Here is a 25319-nt window from a genome sequence, read left to right as displayed (position 1 = left end):
AACCAAGCATTTAACACAGAAGTGATCTTTACAAGATTGAAATTGCACTCTTCTGAGAAAAAGCCGTGGCACAAACCACAACATCAAATTCTTAGAGAACACCGTGTGGTGCATCCACAGCTGGTCAAAGTCAGCAGGCTCATAAAACACACACTGAGAACATGAAGCATATGCACTTATTCACAATGACCCTGGGACTGTGGACCACCCAACAAGCTGGGGAAATGCAGCGGCCTTTTATGTGACAGAAACTGCATAGGCTCTGAAGACAAAGCAACTGGGTTTGAGTTCGGATTCCTCCATTTCTTACAGTCAGGACTCTGAGCAAATCATGCAGTCTGAGGCTTCTCCAACCGCCTAATCTGTCAGAGAGAGCTAAAGCCCCGGCCAGTAGGTGTGCTCAGTGCATGAAGTGAGGCCACATACGCGAGGCACTCGGCGTGGCGCTTACACAGTCCCAGCCTGTTCTGAAGCTTGGACACTCACTACCACACAGCCAGAGTCCACTTGTCACAACCCGTTCCATCCATCAGCTTCTAAGTGTTTGAGTAATGCTAAAGTCAAGACGGAGACTAGTGGCGACAGACAGGTGGGCACAGACACAGGGCTGGGTACAGCTGAAAGGAAAGGGCAAGATGTAGTGGAGCAGTGGGGGGGATGGGCAGGGGGGAAGAGGTAAAAGGAACCAACTTCCACCTGCCCCTAAATTAAGCATATTTTCAAATATACTAGCAATTCCACCCAACCTGTTTAAGTTGAATATACATTTAAAAATCTATCCAGATGAGGGGCGCCTGGGTGGTTCAGTCAGTTAAGTGTCTGACTCGTGGTTTCAGCTCAGGTCAAGATCTCTTGGTTTGTGAGATGGGCACAAAGCCTGCTTCATTCAGATTCTCGCTCTCTGCCCCTCCCCCACTCACGCTCTCTTGCTCTCTCAAAATAAATGACTTAAAAAAAAAAAAATCTACCCAGAAGAAATGTCTCATAAAAATATCTGTTTTGATTACTCTGTATTCTCTGGATATCCAGAAGGAAAGTTTAAGATGGGCACCTTGTAACCAGTACCACTGACACCAGATTCTAAGTGCTGGACCCAAGGCTACTCTGGCTCCCCTCACAGCCACATCTGGAGAAATGAGGTGGAAAAATCTCAGGTGATGGTATGAAACAGAAAATGAGCCTCCCGACACATGGGGGAAGTGCAAAGGAATGGAGGTCTTAAAGGGAACATCTTTGACAGACCAACCTTTTTTCATTGGATGGTACAACTCCGGCTGAGTGTCTAGCAGAAAGGAAAACAATAAAAAAAAAAAAAAAATAGCACAAAAAAGGAGATTAAGAAAGAAAATGGCTTCTTTCAAAATTGCTATCTTAGAATTTCTCTATAACGTAAATAAAAAGTATTCTTCCTTAAAAACACACCTGACACATCCCATAAGCAAACCAGCAGTTAAGAGCTACAACATATGACTGGAAGGTAGGAGAGAAAGAAGTAGGTCTGTCTTGGGGGAAATTTGGGGAGATTCCCAAATTATTTAGCTTAGCCCACAAAGTTATTTTTCTTAGAAAATAACAAAAATACAGTCAGTATCGATTGTGGTTTTCTAACAAGGAGACAAGGTCCTAGTTCAGATCTGTCCGAGATGCCCTCACCCCCAAATGGGATACGTAAGCACGTCCACCCTACAAGCCCATGCAGGTATGGGATTTGTAAGTGCAGGTTTTAGGAACAAAGTGGGATCTCTTTACTTCTCTGGCTCCTTTCTCACATTCCGTTTTACTATCGCAGGGTCAACCGTACGAGTTGGTACCTTTGGGGTAACTTGTTCAGAAGGCATTCTGTTTAAGTCTGAAGGCTGAGTTGGATGTACCCCATCCTCCCCATTCAGTATCTTCTTCGGGCCTCTGTCCCAGCACTGCTACATCTGGTCTGAGGTAGGCGACAGTACCCAGGACTGCAGGACCACATCAGCTTGGGTTCAAATCCTTACTCTCCACCCACAGGCTACGTGAGCCTGGACAGACACTTAACCTCTTTAAATCTTGGAATCCCCAAATGAGGACACTCACAGTACCTACCTAAGAGGGCTATTTTGAGGATTAAATGAGAGCATCCGTGCACAGCGCTTAGCTAAAGCTGGCATATGATAAGGGCTCTCTATAGCTGTGGCCACTATTTTTATCACCACCACCATCAGCAGCAATAGCAGCAGACAAATAAATAGAAACTGATTCCACAGCCTGGTCTCAGGGCACCGAGCTGAGCAGCTTGTTTATTTCTGGTGCAGACCCACAGCTTTTAAAGATCCTTTTAAACATCAAGACCCAGCAAAGGAATAGAAGAAAGCGTGCCAGACAGAGTCAGAGGGACATGGCTTCTTATCACCCCCAACACCAGAGGTATCACCTTGAAAAGTCACCTCTGTCGTCTCTCCACTGCCTGCTCCCCAGCTTGTTATGAAAAGCTAATGACCTAATATAACGTGAAAGTGCTCTTTAAGAAGCAGAGTGACTTCCACATGCAAGGTGTCATACACTCTGAAGGCAGCTGACAGGACCAGAAAAAAAAAAAAAGAGGATTTCAGCAAACCATCTCTCTAAAGTGGGAGAAATGTCACTAACCTCATGGTGATACTGAAGCCAAGGATTTGAAGGCACCCAGCATGGTGCCTGCACACAGTAGGTGCTCAATGAATCCAGTCTCCATTTCCCTGCCCAACTGTCACCAGGAAAATAGCCCCCCTAACACAACCCAGGTTCAAAATTCTACCTTCAACTTTCCAACCGCAGGCCCATCCCCGCCCCCAGCGCCGCTGAGAAGCTGCGCTGTCAATCATACACACCTTCGTTCTCAGGTAAGGACGGGAAGGGATGGAAGGGGTGGAATGGTGGGATCTCATCACTCTCCTCGGAGCTCACCCGGACGTCCACGGGGGTTTCTGAGATAGAGGCCGTGAACTGGTCCATGTCTGCACGCTGTTCCTGAAGCAGCTCATCTGACAAAGAGAGGCATGGCAGGGAACCGGCATTCAGAGGGACCACCAGTGTGAACAAGGCTAACTCATGGCATTACAGAACTTGGGATCTACTGAGGGGAGCATCTCGCTAGCTCGCAGTGGACAACTCCCTCCTGCCTGCACCCCCGATCCTGTAGCACCGCGGAACCCCAGTGCCCCAGAACTCCTCTTCTTTACCAACTCACTCTGGTTCAGTGGTTTCATCCAATGGCACAGTTTTAAATGCCATCCACAGGCCACGATCTGAAAATCTGTACCTCATATTTACTGCCCGACCTCCAGCTCACTGAACAGCCCCCTTTACACCCCCACTTAATGTCCAACTTCTATTTTATCATGTATAAAGAGAACGCTTTTCCTCAGTCAAGTGCGGCATCACCATCCACTCAGCTGCTGACAATGGAAGGCTGGGCATTACCCTCGATGTCTTCCTGTCCCTCACCTCCGGCATCCAACCCAGCAGCACACTGTTCACCCTTCATCTGCAACGTGCCCGAAAGTCCCCACATCTGTTTATTTCCTCCATTACCATCTTAGTGCCCACGATCAGCATTTGTCGCCTGGATTTTTACAATTGCTTCCTGGCAGGTTTCTAATTTTAATAGCACATAGCAGCCAAGTAATTTTTTCTTTGGTTCATGTTCTTTTTTAAAGCATAATTCAGATCTGGTCACTCCCTAGTTTAAAGCTCTCTAACAGCTTTCCATTTATCCTAGAATAAAACCCAGACTCCTTGATTTTGCTAAAATCTCTGAACAAATTGGTCTCTGCCAACTTCTTTGGCCCCATTTCTCCCTCACTATGTTCTAGTCACACAGATCTACTCAAATGTGTCCACACTTGACTTAAACTTCAGGCCTCTGCAGTAGTCATTTCCTCTACTAACAGTGTTTTTCCCCTTGTGGTCTTTGCGTGGATGGCTCCTTCTTGTCATGTGGGTCCCAGGTGACTGCACCCAAGACAAACCTCTTGACCACCTAGCCACTCTCTGCCATTCCACCCTATTTGATGCCCCCACATGGCACTCCTTTTCTTGTTTTCCTGTCTGTCTCATACTATAACATGACCTCCAGGATATACGGTCTACACCATTTTCCCTCTGTGACACACAGTAGACACAATAAATATTTGCCAAAAAAAAAAAAAAAAAAAAAAAAAGAAGACCAGAAGAGAGAGAGGAAATGAGAATGTGTGTAAAATAGGTGCCTTGAAATGCATCAGCAATTAAGGGGGAAAGGGCAACAGGAAACTCCCCGGTCCCTTGCAATTTCACACCCTCAATTTTTCTTCCGGTAACAGAGTAAAGGTTAAGAAACTCAAGGCTCTGTGGCTCACCGCCAGTACATCTGTCCCCAGGTTACTCCTTGACCTTGCTTGCCACGTAAGCCCCAGTGAATTCCAGACCTAAACCCTGGAGTGCTAATGCCTAGCTTCCTGGCCCTTGTACCACTGCCACCCTTGAGTCTTGGCCAAAGTCCCTCACAGACCTCAGTACAAACGCAGCACCCACCGATTTCCTCTTGGATTTCTTGGGCTACATAAGGTACTTTGTAGAGCAGTGAGAGGCTTTGGTTCCTTCTTTCTTCAATCACATGGAGATGTGTCATCACCTGGAAGTATAGTATGGTGGAGAGACCTCGTTACCAACAGAGCCAGGACAAAGCTTGCAGACAGGACACATGCACACACTTCCGTAAAGATCAGCGGAAAAAGTATATTCTCTACAGAGTCCAGCAAAGCAGCCAGGCAGAGGAAATCCATTAATCCCCATCCTTATTTACTGACCACTGAAGTCTAACAGTCCCCCCTTATCTGTGGGTGGTACATTCCAAGACCTCCAATGGACGCCTGAAACTGCAAACCGTGCTGAGCCCCCTGTATACTGGGGTTTTTTTCCCTGTATGACAAAGCTCGACTTATAAATTAGGCATAGGTAAGAGATTAACCATAACATAATCAAGTGGAACAATTATAATAAAGGTTATTTAATGGGGTCTCTGTTTCTCAAAATACCTTCTTATACTGTATTCACCCTTCTTCTTGTGATAATGTGAGATGATAAAATGCCCACATGAAGCAAGATGAGTGACATAGCACTGTGACATAAAGGTAGGCTACTACTGACCTCCTGATGATACATCAGGAGGATCATTCACTTCCGGGCCACGGCGGACCGCAGAGAGCAAAGCCTCCGACCATGGGGGACTGCTGTATAGGAGTATGTGCAGACTGTGTGTAATACCCCTTGGCAATCTGAGAATTTATCCAGAGAGTGTTCTGAGTTAAAAACAAAATTTGAAACCTTTCACTAGGCAGTTATTCATTTGATTTTTATATGAGGCACTTACTAACTGTAGTAATTGAGCTTAAAAGAAACCTAATTTTTTATTTTTTTAACGTTTATTCATTTTAGGGGTGCCTGGGTGGCTCAGCCGGTTGAGTGTCTGACTTCAGCTCAGGTCATGATCTCGCGGCTCGTGAGTTCAAGCCCCGCATCAGGCTGTGCTGACAGCTCAGAGCCTGGAGCCTGCTTCGGATTCTGTGTCCCTCTCTCTCTCTCTAAAATGAATAAACGTTAAAATTTCTTTCTAAAAAAAATTTTTTTTAATGTTTATTTATTATTGAGAGACAGATGCTCAACCGACTGAGCCACCCAGGTGCCCCAAGAGAACCTAATTTGTACAATGCAAGATACTCGGTAAGGTTTTGCTGAGTGAAAGAGGGAAAGAGTCCATTTTTACCACCAGTCAGATTAGACGGGGTAAAAAAAGGAATGAAATCACTGGCTAAAAGCAGACTGGCACGGAGAGGGGGCCATTCATGGATTTTGCTTAGTGAAGTAATTGCTTGAAATGATTATCATGGTGAATAACAGAACTAGTTCATTCATATTTAACTAGATTAGTTATTCCTTCAAAACTTTACATTGAGGTATAAATAAACCTGACTTTAAGGAGTGATAAAGACTTATCTACCATCCCTGTTCCACGGTTCACTACCTTTTCTGAATGCAACAATTCCGGATTGTTCATACTTTTTAAAAAGGAAAAAAAGCCATCAAAACTGGTCATTTACTTGTAAAGGTTTTGGGGTGGAAATGAAAGGTGATGTGGGCTAACGTCCACCCCAAGGCCACAGTGAGGCATGTCAGGACGGGTACGCCTGTCTGGTTACACTGGCACTTACCATGCTCGTCCTAAAGAGGGTGCTCTAAGCCAATGGATTAATTATGTGGGCTTGAAGCCATGTAACATGGCCAAACGAAAAAAAAATTAAATGGAAAGATGCTTTTATTGTAGATTGATGTCTCTCTGACCTTTAAAAGCAGGGATGAAAGTAATTTAATTTTATATTTGCCATTCTTTCAATCAAGTAAATTGACGGGAAAGCACCAGAGTAATAAGTGCCTGAGAGAAAAAATGCAAGTGGAAACTGAAAATGCACCACCCACAGTCTTGGCGTGTGTGGACATTGTCATATTTCAGATGAATTAAGGAGCCATTTGACTGAGGACGGTTCCTATGCCCACAGGAGAACAAGAACCACAGGGGGGCAGGGTACTGGACATCAGTGTCCTCACGGTGAGCTGTTGAGCTCACATAAGGGGTAAGAACACCACCACACTCACATCCCAGACCAAATGCGCACGTTACAATAGGCTGAACATATTCAGCACTTCCCAGAGTGTAGATAACACAACAGGGAACATGCAGAAGTTCATGTAATTCAGCAGCCAAGCTTCACTGGAACTAAGGGCTTAGAGCACAGAGCGAATATCACACAGGACGGCTGGGGTTTCCCCCCGAGGTCTGCAAGGGAGAGAGTTCCACTTCCTGGGCCATCTGGTGTGGCACTATGATCTTGCTGGCACACAACTCATTCCCTAGTTGTTAATTTAATACACTGATCAAGGTCTCTCCTTTCCTTCTAGTCTCACTATATAAAAATGGCTGTTTTTCTGTAAAATACTACATGATAGTCTAGTTTTTCCACTAAACTTTCAGAAACTCTTTAAGGAGAAAGGACTTAATAGAACAAAGTATGGAAAAGAGATCTTAGAAACTGTATTTTTGCAAAAACCACCTCTTGTAATCTAATAATGTCTTCGGAAACCATTTATCACTTTCCAAGCACAGCTATCAGTGTTGCCCAACCAACCGTCGAAGCGGCTTCTCCCCGCTAGAGACACTCTCCTGCGGCAATTTCGACTGTGTCTAGTGTACCTGGGATTTCATCTGGGCTGCCTTCTCTGGGTCAACAGCCAACACATGCTGGTAGTGACGGATGGTATGCAGACGGTCTTTGTTCTCAGCACGGACGTAACGCCGCAAGGCCTGGAGGACGCGATGAGGCTGCAAGAGAGAACAGCAGTTTGAATATCCAGGCACTACAGAACTGAAAACAGGCAGGAAAGGCTTAAAAAACTCACCTAAGAATGTAAAAGCCAGCTGGGCAACAAAAAGGAAAGCTGTGCTTTTTAAAGCTTTTAAGCTTCTCAAGTAAGAAGAAACTACCTTTCTACACAATGTACCAAAAACTAAGTTCCAAAGTTATGTTGGCTCCTTAAGGAACAGTATTTTCCAGAATCTCTAGCCCTCTCAATCTGTCCTCTTTCCTAAGCTCAGTGTCCGACACCTTAAATTGCAAGGTAGGCAGTCCCTGTGTCACCCAGAAAAGACTCTGCTTGCTCACCTAAGAAGGATACCAATACCATTCTTTCCAGTATTTCCGTCCCCCAAAAGCAAGGTAGGTTAGAGTGAAGGGATAAAGAAGCACGAGACCACCAGCACCAGGGGCTTTGATAGAAGTCCCTTTACCCTTTTCTTCATAATCTTATTACAACAGCGTGTTCAAAAGGCAAGTTTTTATTCTTTGAAAGTAAAGCTACTATAAGGGGCGCCTGGGTGGTTCAGTCGGTTAAGTGTCCGACTTTGGCTCAGGTCATGATCTCATGGTTTGGGTTTGAGCCCCACGTCGGGCTCTGTGCTGACAGCTCAGAGCCTGGAGCCTGCTTCGGATTCTGTGTCTCCCTCTCTCTCTGCCCGTCCCCCACTCACAATCTGTCTTTCTCTCTCTCTCTCTCTCTCAAAAATAAACATTAAAAAAGCTAGTATAAAAATTCAATAATTGAGTAACTACCAACCCATATCCTCAGATTATGCTTTTCCAGGGTAAGACACTTCCGTATCACTGGTGGCATATGCAAGCATAAAGTGTAATGCTAAGGTGACGTAAGAACATATTACAAGATGACACCTTTTTTCCCCTCTTCTCTCCTTACCTGTCTTCCCTTGCCAGAACTCGTCATAAAAATGTAATTTTTTTGCTGACCCGTGTCAGGTCATCATACATGTTCTACACATACGCTGCTTTAGAGGAGGTGACCTCGAGGATACCGTTCTCTGGGCTCTGCACACCACTCACCCGTGGTGGGTCGGACTGCAAGGCAGCCAGGTAATTCTCCAGAGCCATGCGGCGGCGGTCATTCAGCATAGCTTCCACCCGAGCCAGGTGGGTTTCCACCAGCTGCTGCTTCTCGCTGGCTGCTTCCTTCTCTAGGGCTTTAACCATAGCTTGGAAGTGCTAAACCAAGAAGGCAGGAACAACGTGAAATGCATGGTACCTGGAGGAAGTCTAAGCAAACAGCGATACCCCAGGACTATGCCTCCTCGCCTAGAGCCTGTGTAAGCCGGTAACAGGTCCAGAAGAGTTAAGCAAGGGTAAGATAGACGTAAATATACTCTGATTGTTGTCAGGAAAATTACTTCCTAATCTAATGAGAGCATGTTAAATCTGAGGGGCAGTGGACTTCTTAGCACTTTTGCTCCTGAAATCACTAGTGTGGCAAGCCCCTATGCAGGGTTTCTCAACGTGCCCTGTGCAAGAAGGAATGCTGCCCTTTCCACATTGTGGCAAAGGCACCCCAGATCCGAATCCTGAGACACAGACCAACAGGAACTATATTTTGAAATATATCCCAGTAATGCGGTAGGTTATGCTGAGTCATTCACACTGATGTCCTGAAGGGCGAGTTGTCTGGGGAAAACCTGGCCAGGCTGAAAGGTAAAGTTTAAGGCTGTGGAACTAAATTTTAAATTTCCCTGCACAGGATGCATTGGCTGCATAGAAATTAACTCTTAGATTTTCTAGATGATTGCTAAGAAAGAAAAGGTGTTCCAACAGAATGTTAACCTCCTGAGAAGATTTCAGTTCATCATAAACACAAACTGATTTAAATGCAATCAGCTTTATGAAACCCAAACCAGTCTTATAAATTGCAATCCCTGTTCCTAGCAACACACTGTTCTATTGGGGGGGGTGGGGGGTGGGGTGGGTGCTGCTGCTGGTTCTAATGTTACATTCTTGCAAAGCCCGAGATGAACTGGCATCACTGTTTTATTGTCTGACTTTGACTTTTCAAGAAGTCTGTAAATAAATAAATAGATAGATAGATAGATAGATAGATAGATAAAATTCAATACTGCTGAAAAACAAGTCACAGCCTAAGAATGAAGATGAATTGAGGATTTTTGCCAGGAGAGCAGAATTAACAAACACAGCCAGCTACGGTTTGCTTCCTGGCATGAATTAGGTACACTGGTTGGTCTGCTTTCCTTCTACCATTGGTGATCAATTCTAAAGAAAGCTAGTTGGAGGGTGGGGGTGGGGAGGGGGAAGGCAGTTAAAACTTCCTGTAAGAGAAGCTCTCAACTAAGCGAAAGGTGTCGAACGGTAATTTCCTGGGAATGTGGCTCTGACTGGACTTCAGAGGTTATGTCCCTGGAAAACACATCTTACCTGAATGAGAGTCTGCCTCTCTGCTTTCGGGAGGTTCTTGGCCTGAAGCTCAGCCTCTTCCCATTCTTTCTTTACCTAGAAAAAGGTCAAAGCCAGTATCACCAGAGAGTCATCTCTAAAACAATCCCCCCATTTTCTAACAATACCGCCAGGCCCTGAAATCTAATGTAGGAAACTGTGCAAAAGGAAATCGCCTCATGTGACCCCTCACAAGCTCATGGCAGTTTTAGCTCCTTCACAGAATTACGGTCTCAGAAGGTCCTGCACTCCAACCATCAGCAAACAGAGCCTCAATTCCATGACCTCCCCATTCTATAACCCCGGGCAAGTTATTTAAAAGTCTCTGTGCCTTGGGGCGCCTGGGTGGCTCAGTCAGCTGGGCTTCCGACTTTGGCCCAGGTCATGATCTTGCTGGCCCCAAGTTCTAGCCCCACATCAGGCTCTGTGCTGCCAGCTCACAGCCTGGACCCTGTTTCAGATTCTGTGTCTCCCTTTCTCTCTCTGCTCCTCTCACACTCTGTCTCTCTCTCTCTCAAAAATAAACGTTAAAAAGATTTTTTTAAAAAAGTCTCTGTGCCTTAGTCTCCTCACACACATAAAAAAGGGGGTGGGGGGGGCGCATTTAAATACCTACTTCTCAGAACTGTTTGGATAAAATAGAGTCAACAAACATTTCCAAAAGTACAAGCCTGGCACATGGTAATGTATGAGATTTTAGGTGGTATTCAGACCTAAGAAATTCTTTTGAATTTTCTTTCAGTCTTTCTCAGTAACTAGGAGAAAGCTGCACTGTGGTGCTCATGTTGCTCTAACACTTGTAACTTTTTTAAGAAAGCATCCCGAGGGGTGTCTGGCTGGCTCAGTCAGTGGAGCGTGTGACTCTTGATCTCGAGGTTGTAAATTCAAGCCCCACACCGGGTGTAGAGGTTACTTAAAAATAAAATCTTAAAAAAAAAAGAACAAAGAAAGCATCTCGAGACTCAGAGCCTTCAGCAGACAACAGTATCTAAGCTAGAATATACTAATACAGGTTTGCTTTCATCTAATATATTTTTACATTTAACTAGTTCTAAATGGCAAATGATACTAGCTTTCTGTTTACAACAATGATATAAATTTTCCCTCCATAGAAGAAAAATTTTTTTAAAGCCAGTTAATAGCAAAGAAAAATAACAAGAACATAATGGTTACAGGAAGTACTCCGCAGTCTGAACCCAATAAGCACTCAGAGGCTAATTATATCATCATGGAGATGGAGGTGGGGCAGAGGGGAGGGGCTAGTCACACCCAGAAGGGAGACCTGCTTATACTCTCACACTTCACCTGTCCTAACACAGAGTGACAATCTAGGAGGGCGGTGACCCTTCTCTTCCACTATGAAAACCCTACCACCCAGTGCCGAACACCTGTAACAGAAGGGGAGTGCCAAGGTTTACCCTGTCCATTCGGTTGCGGTGCCGTATTTCCAGCTGCTCCTTAGCCTTCTGGAAGCGGGCATGTTCGTTATCGTCTGCAGAGGTCTCGAAATACACATCAACATCATTGGTTGGCAGAGGAGTTGGGGGAACTGGAACAAAACAAGAGGGGGTTCCCTTTGGGGGCCAGGCCCAACACTGAAAGTGCACTGTGCCCTAGGAAAGAAATCAAACCCAGGACCTGCAGAACAGACTAGTTTATCTCGCACCACGCTCACGGTACAAGGTGCTCCTGTCTGCCAAGACTCCACTTGGTTAGAGCGCACTGCTCCCCTTTCCTTCTGTGACATTCAGCCACCAGGCCAGTCCGTGCCCCCTTGGTGTCCTTGGCATCTACTTAAGGCTTCAGGGGAAGAAAAGGAAATCACTTCTACATCTTCCCTCAGTTCCTGAAATCTTAGAACCTAAAAACGAATTACTTATTGCTGTCACTGATCGCTTCTGGCCAGAGACAAGGGCAGACATCGGGCCTGCAAAGGCAACTTCCACAAAAGCTCCATTTTGAAAGAAACTTTAGTGCTGCATGCTCTTTGCATGTAGACTGGGTAGGCAAAGTCCAAAGTGCTCTAGCTATAATTTTTTTAGTTTTCAATATGACTGAACAAGTCTTAGCCCTTCATATCAAGGATGAGGGACAACATTAAGTTGCTGTATTTGACAAGGATTCACCACAGAGTGTGAAGACACGCTGGGCTTGCTGGCCTTCCCAGGCCTTCACCCACTAGAGGGGAAACCCATTAGAATACCCTTTCCTCACTGCTCCTCAAGCGGAAGGTCTTACTGACCCCAGGCAAGTGGTTATCTGCACAGGGAGCTTAACCCCACAAAGGAAAGGTTTGAGAGGACAAGTTTACCTGCTCAACCCCTAAAGAAATCCCTATGAAAAACTCTTATTAGCCCAGTTCACTCCCAATTTCCCAAGCCAGGGAGGACGGATAGAAAACTTACTTGTACAATTTGCTGTATCATAATATTAGAGCTCACGGACAGCAAATACCAAACCCAACAAATTTCAGTTCAGAGAGAAAGAAGTTCACCTAATTTCCAGAACTGCATAACTGTAATACGACACTAAAACAACTAAGACAACTGTAGACCTGTCACTACAAATCAGCCAGCCACTCCAAAGTTCTTCCGTCAAGGCATTTTTACTTAGCTCTAAACCTAAAAGCTATAACTAAAATCTTGTCAAGAATATTTGGCTCTTACATAAGCTAAAGAGGATCACCACAGCCAATTTTCAGATTAACTAAATTAGAATATACAGCTTCACAAACCACATTCCCCGATACTCAAAAGTTCAGCTGAGAGAATTTCAAAGCACTGAAGTCCATCAGTGCCAATGAGCACGTTGCCATCAGCAACGCACATCTGCAGCTTAAAGGCTTGTGTGTTGGAGACAGTTTGGGCTAGGTAAAGATTATACAAAACCCAAGCTGCCTCCACCCCCGGGAAGAAAAAGGTAAAGGCATTGCAGCCCAAGAAGTCTGGCTCTGAAGATGCGAGGGCACCCACCCTTCTGTCCCTATGAAAACTGGCTCACAAAACCAGCACATCCGCCCACCTCAGACCCCTTCAGAGGGGAGCACAAACTTGGCCGGTGGCACAGTGATATTTCTGGGCTCTCAGAACACTCAAGCCGGGGACCCCACAAGTACATGACACAATTTCTCTGTGGCAAGTCCTCCCAACTACACGCATCAGGAAACTACAATTTTGCAGACTGGAAAACCACTAACGCTCTGGAGAAGTGCCACCCCACAGCACCTTACGGCACTATCTATCTGACCCTTTACAGGAACAACTACCTCCCATATTCAGTGAGATCTTTAATGACCCCTGGTTCCTCAGGCTTCACCCCCAAATAATGTCTTGTTGCCCCTAATTTTAAGTAATTTTATAAAATAGGAAATACCACAATAATTTGTCTCCACATCTTTCCTGAATAAAAGTTTCTGCCATCAAAGTTCCCTCAGGACTCATTCTGTTTCCACATTTTCAATGATTTCTAATGAAAACAGTCTCTCCACAGAGCAGCAGCTGGAGTGGAGGTGCTAAAGCACACCATATGATATTAAGATTTAAAAATCTTTTGGGCAGGGGAGGAAAAAGGAACAGGGAGGTATTTGAATGAAAATCCACCAGAACCGACAGCCAAAAATCGTAAGAGCAAATACCAGGAATGACCAGCAATTCATTATTCTAATGAGTTCCAGAATCAGAACCAAGAAATGAGTGTCCAGCCTGAGGATCTTCCAAACCCATGGGCTAGCACTGCAAGATAAGAGAAAGAGGGCCTTAGAAAGGAAGGGGGGTAACCACGGAGAAAAGCAAAGCTTCTCCTACCCATGTCTAAGTAAACCCAACTCAGCTGAACCACTGAATTTCCTCCGTGACCAAAGGACACACGAACTAAAATTCTTTCACTTCCTAAAGCTCTGCATGATCCAACATTGCCAAACTATCGGAAAAACAGTTACCACCACTCAGCTGCAGAACTCTCCCCACAGAACGCAGACAGCAAGAGATTTCAGGACTCCGGACTCCCAGGAGTATTCCTGGTGTCCCTCGTGTGAAGAGCAGTGTCCCCCTCAGCCAACATGCACCATGGGGGTGGGCGACAGGGTAGCTCAAGGACAAGAATGGGAGGAAAGAACGGAAACAAGAATGTGCAGAACTCATGGCTGATCTGCTAACCCCTGTGCCTTTCAACTAGACACAGCCAAGGGTAAGGCTGCTGTCCCAAGCAACACAGAAGCCCTCCAGGGGCCCACAGACACAAGGAAGGAAAAGAAAGAACAGGCCCCTGGGCTCTCTGCTGTGCCAGGGAGGGGACACGCCGCCACCACCACCACCAGACCCACGGTGAGCACGGACGTACAAAACTGGGCTCACGACTGCCAACAGGAAAGCAGAGCCTAGGTCTAGAAAGCACAGAGATGAGGGGAAAACGACTGACAGCCAACACCTGAGTCGGCAAGGGAGCACGACACAGACGCGGTCACAGGGACGGCCGGGAGAGACAGAACGCCGGACAGGACAGAGCCGCTGCACGAAGCCAGCGTGCCGGGACTTACTCATCGCTTTACACACAGCCATACAATAATCCTCAGACTCAAAATTGTTCCTGTTGCCTCCGCAGCCGCCATATATAAAGCGCACGCACTTTCCCTTGGAGAGGTCGAAGTACCAACGAGGCATCACAGCCCGGCAGGGCCCCGTCATCGCCTCCTGGGAGCAGACAGCTGTGTGAAAATGGTCAGAGCGTCAGCGGGACAGAGGCAGCAGCTTTGATCACACTGCTACGGGTGGGAGGAGGACAGGACAGGCCAGGCCACATGCTCAACGACCCGCTGAATGTCAGCGGAGGCCAAGACTGGGCGGACCCCAAGCGCCCTGGTGGACCATCTCACCGACTCAAGCCCGGCCTTCCTGAGGACTAGTCGTTTTTCTGTCCTGACTGTAGTAAAGACACTTAGGAAGTGAAAACAGTGTTTTTCACACTGTCTTGAGTCTAGACTGACGGAGAGGAATTCTGTGTCTCACAGCTCTGTGAGCCTCCCACTTCTGAGATATTTGCCTGATTTGTTGATTGTCATATCAAGGATCAAAGGAGACCAATGGGGGTGAAGAGGCTGTTTTACTGGTGATAACTATAGGAAATGCTATGTAAGTGCCTGGATTGCACACATGTACATTTTCACTTTCTTCAGGATGACTCAGAAACTTCTAGACTGTCGTGGTGCCTGGGTGGCTCAGTTGTTTAAGCATCCAACGTCAGCTTAGGTCATGATCTCGCGGTCCGTGAGTTCGAGCCTCGTGTCGGGCTCTGTGTTGACAGCTCAGAGCCTGGAGCCTGCTTTGGATTGTGTGTCTCCCTCTCTCTCTGTCCCTCCCCCACTCATGCTTTGTCTCTCTCTCTCTCTCTCAAAAATAAATAAATGTTAACAACAAACAAACAAACATCTAGACTGTTAAGTATTTCCCCTACAGGGAGTCCCAAATAATTCTTCAGATCTTAAATGGCATCAGATAGACACTCTCCAGGAGGCTGCATGTAAATGGCTCTAGATGGTCTTTTTTTTTTTTTTAAATGACAGGATGAAAAAACTGCTGGGCCTGATTCCTCACCAGTAGGTCATTAAAGGCCACCCTCCCAGTCACAGGCATCTTTCTGGTGGACCCACAGGGCAGCATACGGATGGGAACACACACTCAAGAAAAGAACCAAGGAAGTTAATTTCATTGTAGAAGGTCAGGGCTTTAGAAGTACTGAGGAGGGGGCTCCCCTTGGGGAGAGAATGTTGCAGGCTCCGTGTGGAAGAATCCTGCCCAAGTGTAAACCATGTATCTTCTCCCTTATCCTCTGGGTCCCTGTTCTCTAGTTCAGTCCTTATAATGCCAACAAACAGTTTCTGATTCAATCCTGGGTCCCCCCCCTGACCGTGTCAGCAGCCTGGCCACCGAGCGCTAAGATGGCACCATCAGCGGGCTGGAGAGCAGATTTCACGCCAGCGTCCAGGAGTGCCGCCTCTCCCTCTGTGACTTACCTGTGATGAATGCAGTCCAAAATTGTAAGCAAATAATTACCAGATGGATTTTAATACATCAGGTTACCTTTAACGTCGTGAGTAATCTCCTTTTCTGAAACCGTCCCGTCACTGCTGGGTTCGGTAGGGTTCTCTTCGTTGTAGTCATCGCCTTTAAAGGTGTCGTAGTAGTAATCACGGTCTTCCACCACCTCCTCCCCTTCTTCCTCATCCCCGTCATCCTCATCCACAGCTGCTTCTGTGAAGTCCTCCAAATCTGCTTCGGTAGGAAATTCACTAAAGGTCACAACAGAAAAGGAAGGTTAAGACCAATTCCTGTGTGCAAGGCACAACAATGATTCTCTTCCCTATGCTGAAACACAAAAACAGAGACAGGAAATAAGCTCAACTCACGTTTAGCTGTGCCACTACGGCCCTCAGCCCAGCTACAGCTGGGGAGGAGGAGGGGAGGAGTAAGTGGGCAGGCACTGCATTAGCCTGCAGAAAATACCGTGGCCACAGAATAGGAAGCCGAGAGCCACCGGCAGTCCTTCAATCAGCTAGGGCGACAATGAAAGGCCAGCTGGCTCAATGCCAACACGAACAAGGGAATGCCCACTTTATCCAGAAGGGAGGGACCGGCAGCCCACCACCACCAGCAAAACAATCACACAGGTGTAGAAGAAGAATTTACCTTTTGTAAATATCATAGTCTTCCTCTTCATCCTCTTCCTCTTCTTCCTCCTCATCCTCCTCCTCTTCTTTTGACACAGTCGATTCAATAGTCTTTGTCTGAGGGCAGCACACATATTCAGTGCCATGAAACTGGTCTACCCCACATGGCAGCAGCATGCCATAGCGATATAAGGTCATCCCCTCAGTCAGACAGGCCTAAAAGAAACCCACAGATCCAACATCAGAACATTAATAAATTTGGTCAAATAGTCCCCCATCACTAGCTTCATCCAAAAGAAACCTCTATCGGCGCCTGGGTGGCTCAGTTGGTTGAGTGTCCAGCTTCAGCTCAGGTCATGATCTTGCTGTCCGTGGGCTCAAGCCCCGCGTCAGGCTCTGTGCTGACAGCTCGGAGCCCAGAGCCTGCTTCGGATTCTGTGTCTCCCTCTGTCTCTGACCCTCCCCTGTTCATGTTCTGTCTCTGTCTCAAAAATAAAAATATTATAAAAAATAATAAAAAAACAAAAGAAACCCCTATCAAATCACTATGTAAAGCATTCTCTCACAGACACACAAATTTTCTGTCAACAAGTTGTGATGCTATTATTTTAAGAAGATTTACAAATTTTGCTTCACTTGCAATGGAGAATCATCATCTGGGCCAGAAACAACAAAAGCCCACAGTTAGAAAAAAATTAAGTACTTATCAATGCTGGCTAAAGGCGGTCAGTGATAATTTACATTCCTCACTGTGAGGGCATTGTGTCAGAATCTGACCAAAGAAACTGACTAGAGATCCAACTTAACCACAGAAGACAAGTATAAGAAAGGGTACTTTTCCTCAATGGAAAGATGAAATGGCATCCAATCCTATGAGGATACATGTCAAGACACAGATTTTCTAGAATTGGCTATTTCTACCCTAAGGCCCTAAGGCTTGGGATGGCCTCCTTGGAAATCCCACGGACAGCATCCTTGCTTAACAATCTTTTCAACATCCTTAACTTTAGGAGCTGGATTGTCAACACTGTATTTCTCAATAAAAATATCCTCCCAAATATTTTTATTTAAAAAAATTTTTTTTAATTTTAATGCTTATTTATTTTTGAGAGATAGAGACAGAGTGTGAGTGGAGGAGGTGCAGAGACAGAGGGAGACACAGAATCCAAAGCAGGCTCCAGGCTCTGAGCTGTCAGCAGGGGCTTGAACTCATGAACCACGAGATCATGACCTGAGCTGCAGTCAGATGCTTAACCGACTGAGCCACCCAGGCACCCCTAAAAAAAATTTTTTTAAGTGAGAGAGAGAGAGAGAGAGAGAGAGAGAGACAGCATGTGTGAGTGGGGGAGGGGCAGAGAGAGGGGGGAGAGAGAATCCCAAGCTGGCTCCACACTGTCCACGCAGAGCCTGAAGCGGGGCTTGAACTCATGAACCATGAGATCATGATCTGAGCCAAAACCAAAAGTCAAAGGCTTAACCATCTGAGCCACCCAGGTGCCCCCAAATATTTTTAACTTAGAAGATACAAGTAATTGCAAACTTTGAAGAGAGAAAATAAAAGCAATTTGAAATCATGAGGAGGTTTGGAAGAAAATGTTTCTTTCTTTCTCTCTTAACAAGGAAAACAACACATGATCCATTCTTTTACCTCTTTAACTACAGTGTGCCAATGCTGGTGATTCTCGCACACCTCCATCCGCTCTTTGTGGAAAAACTGGCACTTTTCTGGAACGAGTAGAACATCACTTACGAATTCACCCACTGGAAAAGAGAAAGCATTGTTATAAGCAAATCTGATCATGATTTGAGGTAGAAAGGACCCTCGCTGCAGATCAGGGCAGCTACACAGTCAGGTGTGCACAGGAGCAGTCTCTAATTTATGTAAGTTGATGTGCCTCTCTCATCTTCAAAGGTCAGCTGGATGTTACAGCTCCAGGTAAAGCAGCTACAAGAGCTCAACATCCTGTTCAGGTCATGATGCCTGGGACTTTCCTCACTCTTCTTGGACTCCAATCCCTTACAGTCCAGTTGCAGGGCTATCAGAATACAGGAGGGGTGGAACAGGAATAGGAATTCCCCCCCACCCCCCGATTCCATGATCTCAAATGCACACAGATACTCCCCACCACCTTTGAGTTCACATTAATTAATATCCCTAGCCTCCTACATCCCTATTTCTGCCCACATTATTTCTAACAACAATATCCCCAAGAAACTAAGACCAGGTGTTCCTTTGAAGTACAGACGAATCTTACTTTGGTCCTTTTGTGTACCTAAAAACATGTAGCTCTAAGACAAACCACCACTGATTCAGGGAAGACTCATCGATAGAAGGGAATGGGTGCCTTTGCAATCCAAAACTCTGGCAGACACTACTTTAAGCGGGTGACCAGCTTAACATCACCAACAGTGACAAGCTGATATACGTGATGTCCTAAGAAGAAAATCTCACTGGGGCACCTGGGTGGCTCAGTCGGTGGAGTGTCCAACTCTTGACTTTGGCTCAGGTCATTGTCTCAGGTCATTTGTCAGGTTCTTGTGTTTGAGCCCCACATCAGGTCTGCACTGACAGCGCATACATACCCTGCTTGGGATTCTCGGTCTCCCCCCCTTCTCTGCCCTTCCCCTGCTCACGTTCTCTCTCTCACTCTCTCTCAAAAATAAACAAACATTAAAAAAAGAAGAAAATATCACTACACAGTCTTTCTGCCAAAAATATGTTATTTGAATCTAATCATGATGAAACAGTAAGACAAATTCAAATTCAGGGATATATTTAAACAAATGGCCTAAACTAAAAAAATACCATTGTTGTGAAAGATTTAAAAAAAAAAAAAGTTGATTGGGGCACTGTTGCAGACCAAATGTAATAGTTCAATCCTTTTTAAAGGAAAGCTATAAAGGACACTATTTGGATAGTTAGAGAGAAATTGCCCAAAATGTGATTACTGTATCGTAGTTATGTTAGAGAATGTCCTTGCTCTTAGGAGAAACAAGCTGAATATTTAGAAGTAAATTTTCACAATGTCCCAACTTACTTTCAAAGGGTGTAATAACAACAATAAAAGATACGTAAGATGCACACACACACACACAGAGTGAGAGAAGACAAAATCAGAGAACCCAGGTAAAGAGTACAGAAGTATTCACAGTTACATTTTTTTTCTATAGGTCTAAAACTTTTCAAAAGTAAAAAGCTGTGAGGAAAATATACATAGTTGTTTAAAAAACAGATGATCTTTTAGAAAGACACACTGAAATATTTACAGGAAAAAAAAATATCTGTGATGTGTTTCCAACTGATCAAGAGTAGGTGGGTGGGATTGTCCACAGACAATGTAAAAGTGGCTCATGAACTAATGATTGCTGCATAGCTGGCCAATGGGTACATAAGGGTTAACAGTATTATTTTTCTCTTTTGGACATGTTTGTACATTCCATAATAAAAAGTTAAAAATTCATGTATTTCTGGGGCGCCTGGCTGGCTTAGTCAGTAGAGCATGTGATGACTCTTGATTTCAAGGTCGTGAGTTCAAGCCCCACGTGGGGAATAGAGCTAAAATTAAAAAAAAAAAAAAAAAAATTCATATATCACGGGAGCATCACCCAGAGATTCTGATTCAGTAGGTCTAAGGTAGGATTCAGTAATTTTCATTGAACAAGCATTCCAGGAGATTCTGATGCATCACCAATATGCTCCATACAGGGTCTAAGTGGAGGAAAACAAAGAGAGGGAGAGAGGTGTGTGCTTAGTTCAGGAAGAGATGTCGTAAGTGGGGGCAAGGGAAAGGAAGCAGGCAGGCTAACCTCTGAGATTCTCTTTTCTTTTTTCTTTTTTTAAAGAAGGAAGCATAGAATATGAAAGTAATCTGGCCTGAGAAAGGTCGTAGGGCTTTGACCTTAATGCAAAGTCTGTGTAGACCCCCCCGCCAAGCTCATCATCATGGCCTGGTCCTCCAGGACCCCTCAGCCTCGGGCCTCAGTCTGTGGGCACTATACAAGTCAATCCTTCCATGACCCATGTGACAAGCGAAAGGAGTCCTTAATCTACTTTAAGGGGGAAGATGTGCTGTGACATTACGCTGGGGCAGTAAAAACAGCCTCCCCACTTCAGAACTTTACACAGGGTAGTGACGTTTCACACCACTATTAGTACAGGGAATTTGGAAGCCAATTTCCTCATGCAGGAACACAAAGTAAGTTAGACATAGTGTTGCCTTGAGGCCCTAAAGGCTCTAGGGAGGTAGAACATGTACACTTTTTCAATCAACTAGACACAATGCTTAAAAAATCCAAAATCCTCATGATAAATGAGGATGTGCCTCTACTAGAAGAAACAATCCTGATATTCAACCAAGTAGAAATTACTTAAACCCTGACACCCAAACACCAACTCATATTGTATTAATGTGATTATGCTGTATTGACTAGGCAATTTTATACTTAGTTTATGACAAAAAGCAACAAAAGAGTGTATTAACGAACAGTGTGTATAGGGTTAAATGTCAGGGTTCTATTTCAGCACCATCATTATCAGCAGAATGGTTTTAGGCATAAAGAAGGTTAACTTACTTATTAACCTTTCTGTGCCTCGATTTCCTTATCCTGTGTGATGATAAATGACATAATAGAATACAACATCTGAAAAGCTTAGAGCTGATTCTGGTACACAGTAAACACTAAGCAGTACGTAATTGTGCTATTTCTAATTACTGATGGTAATGTTGGTAAGTCTTGAGCTGAGTAACTAGTTTTATACAAAGCAAACTATATATACAACCACAGTTATCATACAGAAATCTACAATTTGTTAAAACATCAATTTTATGTTTACAACTGCAACATCAGAAAAACATTTAAAACAGCAATTTTAGAGGCACCTAGGTGGCTCAGTCAATTAAGGGCCCAACTCTTGATTTGGCTCAGGGTATGATCTCACAGTTCATGGGTTCAAGCCCCATGTCCGGCTCTGTGCTGAGAGCATGCAGTCTGCCTGGGACTCTCTCTCGCTCTCTCTTCTCTCTTTCCCCCTGCCCCTTATCCCCTCAGCTCGTGCTCCTTCTCTCTCTCAAAATAAGTATTTTTTTTTTTAAACCCAGCAATTTTATTATTATATATCTAGTCTACAGAGGTAATAAACAAACCGGGTTTTTAAAAAATACAGTGGGGGGCACCCGGGTGGCTCAGTAGGTTGAGCATCAACCTTTGTCATGATCTCATGGTTCGTAGGCCTGAGCCCCACATCAGGCCCACTGCTGTCGGCCTGTCAGCACAAAGCCCACTTTGGATCCTCTGTCCCTCTCTCTCTGCCCCTCCCCTAAAAATAAATAAATATTTTAAAACTCAATAAAAAAACAGTGGAAAAAATACTAACAGAAATAAACATACAGTGGAATACTATATATTGAGTTAAAATGAATGAAATCTACTTGTATCACACATTAGATACACCCCAAAATGATGTAAAGTAAAATCAAGTTGTAAAAGTGATGTCAGGTACTGAATGATACCATTTATGTAAGCTTAAAAACACAAAAACAAATGGTTTATAGAAACATCTGTATACAGCAAAAGTATAAAAACATGCGTGAGACAGAGGGAAGCCGGGGATGGGTGGGTGGGTGGGTGAAACAGCTGATGGGGATTAACAGCACACTCATCATGATGAGCACTGAGTCAGGTACAGAAGTGCTGAGTCACTACACTGTACACCTGAAACCAATATAACATTGTATGTTAACTACACTGGAATTAAAATTTAAAAATTAATGAGAAAGAACAGTAGCTACTGAAACTTGGGTTCTTTCCCCCAAAAACAAAAAACATGCGTGAGAATAATACATGCCAACAAGTGGGTCGTGGCTACCTTGAGAACAAGGGAGGGAGTGAGGGAGGGCAAGAGGGAGGAAAGGGGAAGAAAGGATGGGGCTTTGAAACATTTACTCCCTCTATGACAAAATAAGGTGCGGATGAAGCAGACCTGGCAAGCTGTTGAAGAACTTAAATCAGGATGATGAGTACTGAGTCACCATCATATTTTACCTTTTCAGTATCATTCAAACGCTGTATTTCAGAAAGAAGTTTAAAATCAAAACTTTTAAAATGTCAGTAATTCAATAATTAACTCCATGCTATACAGTAAAATTAAATGCTACCAACCCTTAGCTATCCCATGATTGACTCGATCTCTCTGACCTCTGAAAACCAGAAGAGAATTAACACCACTGAAATTGGACCAGGAACTAAAATGTAAAAATAAAACAAAACAAAAGAATACTCTTTAACAACTGCAATTCCAACAACACACTCTAAGGAAATAATTAAGCAAGTAAAACAAAGATATTCATTGCTGTGTTGCTAATATCAAACACTGAAACCAACCTAGATGCCCATCAATCAGGAATTAAATGATGGTAGTTACATACAATGGAATACCATCAGGTCACAGGAAATATGGTTTACGTTTATATTTAACATGGGAAAACTTCCATAGTGGTTAAATAATTTTAAAAAGAAAGAAAGAAAGAAAGAAACATACTCCATATCCCTAACCTTCCTCCTTCACCCTGGTTAACTCCTTAAGGCTAAGTCTATACAAATATAAGCAAAGAACCATACAGATATGTTGATATATGTCCCTAAGAACAGCACATAATAGATGTTTAAATCTAAATATTAAAAAAAAAAATTCAAAAACAAGGCAGCATATGTAGTATGACCTCTTTTAGGAAGAAAAAAATGCATTTAAAAGTACACATATTTCTGTATGTGTCCAAAGAAAAAAGTCTTGTCTATATACACCAAAATGTTAATCATGGTGTAGAAACTGGAAATTATTTTTGCTTCCCCCACGGTCTTTTATTGAAAAATAAACTTATTAAGCATGTAAACTAAAGAGGAACACATTTCAATCCCAACATTTGTTTTCTGGCATTTTCACTATTACTTTTTTTTTGCCTTTGCTACATTTATCAGAAGCTTCTAAGAAAAAAAAAAACTGACTTAGGCAGATCAATATTACTGTTGTATAGACGAACACTGAAAATGGTTTGGTCTCAGTTTAGAATTTTACCGAAGTTTGTTAACAATCTTCAATTTAGTCAGTTAGGTTGTAATAGATAATGGCCACAATTTCGCAAGTCACGGGACACAGAAGGTTATAGAGTTTTCGCTATTTAAAAAGCTGAGGAATGAATATGGCAATTTAACAAAACCTAAACCTACAGGATTTCGCTTAAGCTGCATTTATGATCTATCTCCAACCCCCATCCATTCCCTAGGATTCTGTTTCTTTTCCATATCACGCCCATCCATCAAGGCCATGATAGCCATCAGGTTTTAGAGCTCTTCCAGAGTTACTCAAATTCCTTTTAAAAATAACAAAGGTTGTTATTCCCCACTTGGGGAAGCCCTCAGCAGCACCAACACTCACACACAGTTTTTAAAAACCTACTGCGAAAGTACTCTACAGCTGCGAACAGCTGGAAGACCGTTTCAGTTATGGGGCTCATGGAAGCGGTAACCAGGTGGGAGAAGATAGCCTTCTGTCATGAGAGGGAGCCCAGAGAATCAACCTGACCACCCACTGCAATTTCCCATGAGGTATAGCAGCCATCCCTAGATGTCCCTGAGGTCAATAGGGCTCTGATATTAAAGACCCAAGATAATTCTTGCAAGCGAAAACACACAAGGGTCCATGCTGGGAACAGGGCAAACGTGAATTCAAAGGTAGAAGCTGCCTTGCAAACAGACACCTGCAATGGGCAAGTGAGAGACCACGGTGCACCGTTGCTGAAGACGGCCCCAAAGCCTCTGAGAATGAGAACTGTCTTTGGCAGTGCTCACATCACAGTAACGCTCTGTCCAGATCTCCATCCAAAAATAACTCAAAACAAAAACAGTCACGGGCTTACAAAGCCCTCTTCTTTTGGTGTAGAAGCCAGCCTACAGATAAATGTCAGAGATGACTAACGCCTTCCCCCAAAATACCAGCAGTTTCACTTCTTCACACATCACCAACTCTGTCCTACTTGGAACATCCTACCTACGTACCTACCTACCTACCCACCCACCTAAAATGTTAGAGATAAACAGGAGTCGATTAGTAGTGATAATGACCTATGATATAAGGTCATTTTGAAGAGAGAGAAGACTGAACTGACACAGCAGGTTCAAAGTCACACTGATGGGTGGTTAAGCATCAGAAGAGGGCAGAGCTGAGTGACACGAACACAGACGCGGGTGGGCAGTGCGACACCAGGTGATACAACCACTACTTAGCAACCTGAATTCATTCTCAAACTGCTTTCCAAGCATGGTAATCAGGACACATCCCTCTTCCCTCAACAGAGCAAAAACAATGACAGACAAAACTGGTGCCTGAGGACACAGGTAAGGACGCTGGAATATTCAAGCCAATTCACACGGGCAACCCAACCACTATAGACAAATCCTGTTCCCAGTTTCCATTTCCACACCTTCTGGTCTATCTACCTACGATTTAGGTTTACTAGGCAGTACTATGTTGTTTTTCTTTTCTTAAGTAAGCTCTGTGCCCAATGTGGGGCTTGAGCCCACAACTCTGAGGTCAACAGTTGCATGCTCCACTGATGGAGCCGACCAGGCGCCCCATTAGGCAATATTATCTTAAAGGGGGGTCCTAGGGCTGAGGCTAACCATACTACTACATCACTTTACTCCAACACGTGGTATTCATCTTAACACGTACAAAGGCAGCTACTGTGGTTACTTCTGGTGAATAAAATGCACAGAACTCTTACTTTTAACTGTGTCCATTTTTAGTACAGTTTGTACGTTAAAAGAAT

General features: G+C 44.2%; 1 protein-coding gene across 4 annotated transcripts in view; it reads right to left on the bottom strand.

Annotated features, from left to right (window-relative positions):
* The window catches only part of APLP2 (amyloid beta precursor like protein 2), an 87198-nt gene that overhangs the window by 6494 nt on the left and 55385 nt on the right, over window positions 1–25319 (bottom strand). The window contains exons 4-14 of one of the 4 annotated variants that reach the window (XM_011286479.4): window positions 18143–18255; window positions 16514–16710; window positions 15908–16116; window positions 14368–14535; window positions 11252–11382; window positions 9816–9890; window positions 8442–8600; window positions 7241–7369; window positions 4528–4627; window positions 2844–2996; window positions 1247–1282 (exon numbers count right to left, since the gene is read on the bottom strand). In XM_011286479.4, the coding sequence (XP_011284781.1) occupies window positions 1247–1282; window positions 2844–2996; window positions 4528–4627; window positions 7241–7369; window positions 8442–8600; window positions 9816–9890; window positions 11252–11382; window positions 14368–14535; window positions 15908–16116; window positions 16514–16710; window positions 18143–18255 (1470 nt within the window). The remainder of the gene's footprint in view (window positions 1–1246; window positions 1283–2843; window positions 2997–4527; window positions 4628–7240; window positions 7370–8441; window positions 8601–9815; window positions 9891–11251; window positions 11383–14367; window positions 14536–15907; window positions 16117–16513; window positions 16711–18142; window positions 18256–25319) is intronic. The other 3 variants (XM_011286481.4, XM_011286480.4, XM_011286482.4) reach the window with 3 other exon arrangements.

Source organism: Felis catus, chromosome D1 (assembly GCF_018350175.1).
Source record: "Felis catus isolate Fca126 chromosome D1, F.catus_Fca126_mat1.0, whole genome shotgun sequence".
Taxonomy (NCBI): Eukaryota; Metazoa; Chordata; class Mammalia; order Carnivora; family Felidae; genus Felis; species Felis catus.
The sequence above is the reverse complement of the archived record's forward strand: the minus strand, read 5'-3'. Positions and strand labels throughout refer to the sequence as shown.